Source organism: Coregonus lavaretus (genome assembly GCF_964263955.1).
Source record: "Coregonus lavaretus genome assembly, chromosome: 4".
NCBI classification, from domain to species: domain Eukaryota; kingdom Metazoa; phylum Chordata; class Actinopteri; order Salmoniformes; family Salmonidae; genus Coregonus; species Coregonus lavaretus.
This window is the reverse complement of record NC_139991.1, coordinates 71,053,270-71,061,887: the sequence shown is the minus strand read 5'-3', so window position 1 is coordinate 71,061,887 and position 8,618 is coordinate 71,053,270. Positions and strand designations below refer to the sequence as shown.

Below are 8,618 nucleotides of genomic sequence, written 5' to 3'. Positions count from 1 at the left end.
AGGCCTGATTCACACAGTCTCCTCTGAACAGTTGATGTTGAGATGTGTTTGTTACTTGAACTCTGTGAAGCATTGATTTTCCGCATTGACTGACCTTCATGTCTTAAAGCAATGATGGACTGTCGTTTCTCTTTGCTTATTTGAGCTGTTCTTGCCATAATATGGACTTGGGTCTTTTACCAAATAGGGCTATCTTCTGTATACCACCCCTACCTTGTCACAACACAACTGATTGGCTCAAACGCATTAAAAAGGAAAGGAATGCCACAAATTAACTTTTTACAAGGCACACATGTTGAATGAATGAATTATTTTTATTTTAGTGTCAAATCGCCAATTGGCAACCCATCCCTATGGGATTAATTGACACAAACATTACAATCATTCACTGTGATAATTCAATGATAATTCTTCTGTTAATTGAAAAGCATTCCAGAGAATGCCAAGCGTGTGAAAAGCTGTCATCAAGGCAAAGGGTGGCTACTTTGAAGAATCTTAAATATAAAATATATTTTGAAATGTTTAACACTTTTTTTGGTTACTACATGATTCCATATGTGTTATTTCATAGTTTTGATGTCTTCACTATTATTCTACAATGTAGAAAATAGTAAAAATAAAGAAAACCCCTGTAATGAGTAGGTGTGTCCAAACTTTTGACTGGTACTGTATATATTTCTATTTGAAAAGATATCCCACTTTACATTTAGGTGTCACAAAAATAATGGACTGTATTTACAACCGTTGTTACATCGTTCTTACAACTGATATACAGTGGGGAAAAAAAGTATTTAGTCAGCCACCAATTGTGCAAGTTGTCCCACTTAAAAAGATGAGAGAGGCCTGTAATTTTCATCATAGGTACACGTCAACTATGACAGACAAATTGAGGAAAAAAATTCCAGAAAATCACACTGTAGGATTTTTTATGAATTTATTTGCAAATTATGGTGGAAAATAAGTATTTGGTCACCTACAAACAAGCAAGATTTCTGGCTCTCACAGACCTGTAACTTCTTCTTTAAGAGGCTCCTCTGTCCTCCACTCGTTACCTGTATTAATGGCACCTGTTTGAACTTGTTATCAGTATAAAAGACACCTGTCCACAACCTCAAACAGTCACACTCCAAACTCCACTATGGCCAAGACCAAAGAGCTGTCAAAGGACACCAGAAACAAAATTGTAGACCTGCACCAGGCTGGGAAGACTGAATCTGCAATAGGTAAGCAGCTTGGTTTGAAGAAATCAACTGTGGGAGCAATTATTAGGAAATGGAAGATACAAGACCACTGATAATCTCCCTCGATCTGGGGCTCCACGCAAGATCTCACCCCGTGGGATCAAAATGATCACAAGAACGGTGAGCAAAAATCCCAGAACCACACGGGGGGACCTAGTGAATGACCTGCAGAGAGCTGGGACCAAAGTAACAAAGCCTACCATCAGTAACACACTACGCCGCCAGGGACTCAAATCCTGCAGTGCCAGACGTGTCCCCCTGCTTAAGCCAGTACATGTCCAGGCCCGTCTGAAGTTTGCTAGAGTGCATTTGGATGATCCAGAAGAGGATTGGGAGAATGTCATATGGTCAGATGAAACCAAAATAGAACTTTTTGGTAAAAACTCAACTCGTCGTGTTTGGAGGACAAAGAATGCTGAGTTGCATCCAAAGAACACCATACCTACTGTGAAGCATGGGGGTGGAAACATCATGCTTTGGGGCTGTTTTTCTGCAAAGGGACCAGGACGACTGATCCGTGTAAAGGAAAGAATGAATGGGGCCATGTATCATGAGATTTTGAGTGAAAACCTCCTTCCATCAGCAAGGGCATTGAAGATGAAACGTGGCTGGGTCTTTCAGCATGACAATGATCCCAAACACACCGCCCGGGCAACGAAGGAGTGGCTTCGTAAGAAGCATTTCAAGGTCCTGGAGTGGCCTAGCCAGTCTCCAGATCTCAACCCCATAGAAAATCTTTGGAGGGAGTTGAAAGTCCGTGTTGCCCAGCGACAGCCCCAAAACATCACTGCTCTAGAGGAGATCTGCATGGAGGAATGGGCCAAAATACCAGCAACAGTGTGTGAAAACCTTGTGAAGACTTACAGAAAACGTTTGACCTGTGTCATTGCCAACAAAGGGTATATAACAAAGTATTGAGAAACTTTTGTTATTGACCAAATACTTATTTTCCACCATAATTTGCAAATAAATTCATTAAAAATCCTACAATGTGATTTTCTGGAAAAAAAAATCTCATTTTGTCTGTCATAGTTGACGTGTACCTATGATGAAAATTACAGGCCTCTCTCATCTTTTTAAGTGGGAGAACATGCACAATTGGTGGCTGACTAAATACTTTTTTTCCCCACTGTACCTGTTTCTGTCTTTCCGTTTGTTTTATCACAAGACTAATGGAACAGACTACATTCTGTAAAATAAAGATTTAGAAAACAACTCTGGTCATTACAAACATGAACTTCAGTGCAAAAAAATGAAAGTATTTTTGCATTTATTAGACAATTTGATCACTTACAGTGTGTAGATTGAAGCATACGAGGAATGTCAAAATAATCTTACTTTTTTCCCCCAGTTACCCACCATCTCTCAATATATTCAGTTGCATACATATAAACAGACCAAAATATAAACAGTTCAACCAAATATACACACAATAACCTCAACAAAGACAATATGCAGGGAGCAAGATGAAGACAATGCACAATGGAGATTACATGTTTAAAATCGAGAGGATTTTATGGAAGATATAACCAAGAGGTAATAGCAATCTCAAGTTTGCTTGTTGCCACCCTTCACTGGCAGTTTGCATGATTTGAATGATTCCTGTTTTAACTTCACCCATAAGACATCACACCACAGAAAAAGCAGTAAACAAAAAGTTGCATTGGTTTGATCTACATAAATCAAAATAAAATTCCTTTACACATCATTGAACAAAAAGCAGAATAATGGAATGAAACAAAATCCACCCCCCAAAGCAGGTCGTAGGACTGGGTTATATTACATAAACACAGAAGTAGATTAACTAGAACAGACACTATCCCTCCATAATGTATGCACTAAAAACACTGTTCTACAAATTCTAATTCTACGGTGGTACAGCCAGGTGTGTTGCTGTTTCTCACAGTGACACGCTCATGCAGAAGGACTATTTGACGAGTTGACATGGCTCGCTTGGGGTGAATCCTAACTTCCACTTAAGCAAAATGTTCACTTAGTCACGCATTAATGTCAACAGGACACCAACTGACATTATTCGGCTCAAGCGGAAGTTAGGATTTGCTCCATAGTGAGCGATAGTGGCTGGGTGCCTTGGCCTAGCCTGACAGGCAGATAGCTGCCTGGGGGGAAACACTGGGGATGACCCATGGTCAACCTCGCCACATTGGGTTTGTGAAGCTGAGTTCCCTGCTGTCAAGCCAGCTGGGGGGGGTTTAGGCTACAGCACCAATGACATCACTCCCTAGGGTGAGGAAGAGGACCAACCCAGAAGAGGGGGATGAGGTGTGAGGGGACCCCGGTGTCCCCAGAGTATACCTCCTTCAACCAGAGAGGACCAAGGATATCCGAGCAGTCAGGGAAAGACAGAGCTATAGGTCTACCTGATTCAACGAACGAACGCTCGCAGAGCAGTCTCCAGGGACAGTTCTATTGATGTAAGTAACAGTTCTATTGATGTAGCAGTTCTATTGTGTAAGTAAGAGTTCTATTGATGTAAGTAAGAGGTCTATTGATGTGAGTAACAGTTCTATTGATGTAAGTAAGAGGTCTATTGATGTGAGTAACAGTTCTATTGATGTAACAGTTCTATTGTGTAAGTAAGAGTTCTATTGATGTAAGTAACAGTTCCATTAATGTACAGTAGGTTCCGATACACAGTCTGGAAATGTTGCATGTTCTCCCTGATGATATACAGTGAGGCAGTGGTCAGGATACCTAACTAGCAGTCAACTGCAGTCACGGTCCATAAATGGCTGGGTGGAATTGGATATGTAGTGTTTCTTTTAAAGACAGTCCAAAATACCAATTTTACACACAACGAAGAGGAGCAAGGTAAACACACACACATACAGAAATATGCAGTACAAATGCATGAATAAATGTTTGTGCATATACCTTTCTATAATGGATATATTAACACGGGATTTGTTCAATGTCCAAAAATATTTTCTTAATATTTCAAAATAAATATGGAATGGTAACAATACATACATTTATATATGTATGATATTAATCTAAATACATTCCTGATATTTTGTCAGTTCTTTCTAAGGGGACTTAAGGTGGAATGAATAGCTTGAGGCCATTTACTTTGTTGTAAACATCCCCTGGATCGTAGTGTAGATAGATAGTAGTGTGTAGTTATGGCTGACTAACACACTTCCACACTCCACTATAGTAAAGTAAACAAGTTCAGTAAGTGCTATGTTCCATTATGAGATATCACTACACACCAAAACCATCCTACATGGTACTCAGCAACATCAAGAAATAGGACCCAAGCAAACTAGTGTAACAGAATGTAAAAGTTACAGGTAACCATGGACATTTTAAAACATGTCTTCAAGAAACACATCAATCGGTTAATGGAAGAACGTTAAATTACATTGGTTATTAGAAAAACTTTAAATGATATTGCACAACTGCCACATAGTAAAAACAACAACACATGCCTTAACAGTACAGCAGCTTGGAAAAATGACATTGTATCTGGGCTTCCCTTGCATTGTGTTTTGCCAGAATGATGGCATCACTCAACAATCAGATCTCTACTACTAAAAGGCATCCATATCGCCACTTTCGGAGTTAAAAGTAAAGCTTTCCAGTGTTAAAGTAAAGCTTTCCTTAAGGCATTGACGTCAAAACAAAACGATCAGTGTAATTTGCTGAATTATTTCAGAGAAACTCCCAAAATGTCTTGTTTGGTAAAGACTCACAAAATCATACTGTACCGAGACATAGTTCGAAAATCTGACACCAGACAAACATAAATAGCATTTATATCGCTGCTGAAGCAATGTTCAACATAATTCATAACAATGAATGCACACACACGTCCCCCGACTCCTGAACACTGGTCAGTGTAAAGGAGAGCGCTCCCATATAGAAATAGCCACAACTCTGTACTAGGGTCAGTTCTAAAGCCTTTTTCCGAAAGCAGGCCCAATGGGAAAAGACAATGGAATAGCAAAGACATTGTAGTGAATGTACTCTATTAGACTGTGGAAACATCATAAAGTAATGGTGGTTGAACATTTGTCCTCTGAGTGTAAACTCAAAACCTGGATATACCAGCTACAGTTTTGCAGTAGTGTTGCTGTATGACGGTAATGTGCAGTAAAAGGGTAAGCAAAACAAACAATGTCAACCACAAATTATCAAAATCAAACCGTAGAGGCACCACAACGCCAGGAAGTGGGAAATAAGAATCACCCAATGAGAATCGCAGTCTTCGATCACTCAGCCAGTCAGTCGACGCATTCTTTCGTCGTCATGGCTACATCCTGACCCTAGAATGCTGAAGCAGAACGTAGTCCTGATTGGAAGCTGGGGGGAGTTCTACATCTCCTCATAGTCTTCGTCTCCGGCGAGGAAAGACTCAAGGTCGTCCACCACACCTCCGGCCTTCTTGGTCGACTTTGACTTATTTTTCTTCTTCTCCTTCTCGTCCCCGCTCCCTGACTCCTCCTTTTTCTTCTGTTTGTGTCGTTTCTTGCTGCTTTTGTCATCCTCCTATAAGGAGCAGACGTGTTCCACAGTTACTATTACCTAAGGGTGACACATCACCTTTCACCTTTCACCTTACCTCTTTACTCTTCTTCTTCTTCTTCTTCTTGTCCTTTGTTGAGGATCTACTTTCTCGGTCTGCAAGACAAGTAAGCAAAATTTAGACAGTTCTGCATTTTTTTTACCGATACATATACCCAAACTGTGAAAGTATGAAACACACAGACACACTAGTCCAGAATAGTGATCATGACTCCAATGATTTTCAATGACTTTGCTTCGGAACCTTGCTCACCATCTTGGTCCTCACTGCTCTCCTTGCTCTTGGGCGCCACCTCCTGGAATCCCAGTCCAAACAGGTCCAGGTTGTCGCTCTTGATGGGGAGGACAGAGGGCTTGACCGGCTCCAGGTACTCCAGTACAACCGAAGGCTCCTTGGTAAAGGGGAGACAGGAAGGGAGGGGAGAGAGAGAAAGAAAGAGAGCGCCAGAGTGAGTGAGTAGGGGACAAAGAGAGATGGAAAGACAGAAAGAAGGGGAGAGATTAAGTAGGAGAAAGAGGTTGGCACAATAGATGGGCCTTTTCTATTTCAGATTCAGTCTAATTCAGCATTTCTAAACCCAGTCAAATATACGGGCCCTGAGGACAAGGTTGAGAAAGGTAAATTCTCCTTCTGTTATTCACTGAGTACGGTTACATGCACACAATAATCTGATTGTTGTGGCTAATCAGATTAATATAATAGTTCGATTAAAACGTTTACATGCTTTGCAAGAAGAACAATTTCTCTAATAATCCTGTTTACATGGACACATCTGAAATCAGGCTACCTGATGGCACGCTGATAAATGTCTAAAGTCGACAATTGAAATAAACGTTCTACCACAGCGACCATGTTATTTGTGGTAAGCATATTTGATTCTGAGTTCAGACATAGTTTGTATGTGAAAACTACTTCTAAGACGCATACATTCAGTTGTTCCGAACTCACTTGACTTGCGCAAAAGAAGAAGGCTCGCTCCTCAATGAGGAGATCAAATACACAGCTGATTAAGGTATTCACATGTCCTTATAATCTAGAAAAAGATTGCTCAGAAAACTAGGTGTTTTAATCGGCGGATGCTTACTTCGATTTTGACCTTTCACCCATTAAAATAAGTAGAGTTAGGTGTTTACTAATCTGCCTTTAGTCGTGGTCAAACGTTTTGAGAATGACACAAGTATTGGTCTTCACAAAGTTTGCTGCTTCAGTGTTTTTAGATATTTTTGTTAGATGTTACTATGGTATACTGAAGTATAATTACAAGCATTCCATAAGTGTCAAAGGCTTTTTATTGACAATTACATTAAGTTTATGAAAAATAGTCAATATTTGCAGTGTCGACCCTTCTTTTTCAAGACCTCTGCAATCCGCCCTGGCATGCTGTCAATTAACTTCTGGGCCACATCCTGACTGATGGCAGCCCATTCTTGCATAATCAATGCTTGGAGTTAGTCAGAATTTGTGGGTTTTTGTTTGTCCACCCGCCTCTTGAGGATCGACCACAAGTTCTCAATGGGATTAAGGTATGGGGAGTTTCCTGGCCATGGACCCAAAATGTTGATGTTTTGTTCCCCGAGCCACTTAGTTATCACTTTTGCCTTATGGCAAGGTGCTCCGTCATGCTGGAAAAGGCATTGTTCGTCACCAAACTGTTCTTGGATGGTTGGGAGAAGTTGCTCTCGGAGGATGTGTTGGTACCATTCTTTATTCATGGCTGTGTTCTTAGGCAAAATTGTGAGTGAGCCCACTCCCTTGGCTGAGAACCAACCCCACACATGAATGGTCTCAGGATGCTTTACTGTTGGCATGACACAGCACTGATGGTAGCGCTCACCTTGTCTTCTCCGGACAAGCTTTTTTCCGGATGCCCCAAACAATCGAAAAGGGGATTCATCAGAGAAAATGACTTTACCCCAGTTCTCAGCAGTCCAATCCCTGTACCTTTGGCAGAATATCAGTATGTCCCTGATGTTTTTCCTGGAGAGAAGTGGCTTCCTCGCTGCCCTTCTTGACACCAGGCCATCCTCCAAAAGTCTTCGCCTCACTGTGCGTGCAGATGCACTCACACATGCCTGCTGCCATTCCTGAGGAAGCTCTGCACTGGTGGTGCCCCGATCCCGCAGCTGAATCAACTTTAGGAGACGGTCCTGGCGCTTGCTGGACTTTCTTGGGCGCCCTGAAGCCTTCTTCACAACAATTGAACCTCTCTCCTTGAAGTTCTTGATGATCCGATAAATGGTTGATTTACAGTGCCTTGCAAAAGTATTCATCCCCCTTGGCATTTTTCCTATTTTGTTGCATTACAACCTATAATTTAAATTGATTTTTATTTGGATTTCATGCAATGGACATACACAAAATAGTCCAAATTGGTGAAGTGAAATGAAAAAAAGTACTTGTTTCAAAAACTTCTAAAAAATAAATAACGGAAAAATGGTGCATGCATATGTATTCACCCCCTTTGCTATGAAGCCCCTAAATAAGATCTGGTGCAACCAATTACCTTCAGAAGTCACATAATTAGTTAAATAAAGTCCACCTGTGTGCAATCTAAGTGTCACATGATCTCAGTATATATACACACCTGTTCTGAAAGGCCCCAGAGTCTGCAACACCACTAAGCAAGGGGGCACCACCAAGCAAGCGGCACCATGAAGACCAAGGAGCTCTCCAAACAGGTCAGGGACAAAGTTGTGGAGAAGTACAGATCAGGGTTGGGTTATAAAAAAATATCCGAAACTTTGAACATGCCACGGAGCACCATTAAATTCATTATAAAAAAATTGAAAGAATATGGCGCCAAGACAGGGCAGCCCACCAAAACTCAC

At 41.0% G+C, this 8,618-nt stretch overlaps 1 protein-coding gene across 2 annotated transcripts in view; it reads right to left on the bottom strand.

The window, feature by feature from the left end:
- Positions 1 to 4,612: 4,612 nt before the first annotated feature.
- The window catches only part of LOC311128096 (rab-like protein 6), a 35,517-nt gene continuing 31,511 nt past the window's right edge, over positions 4,613 to 8,618 (bottom strand). For both annotated transcript variants that reach the window (XM_084160068.1, XM_084160067.1), the window contains exons 14-16: positions 6,043 to 6,181; positions 5,827 to 5,885; positions 4,613 to 5,753 (exon numbers count right to left, since the gene is read on the bottom strand). In XM_084160068.1, coding sequence (XP_084016194.1) covers positions 5,580 to 5,753; positions 5,827 to 5,885; positions 6,043 to 6,181 — 372 coding nt within the window. In that variant the 3' untranslated portion in view covers positions 4,613 to 5,579. The remainder of the gene's footprint in view (positions 5,754 to 5,826; positions 5,886 to 6,042; positions 6,182 to 8,618) is intronic.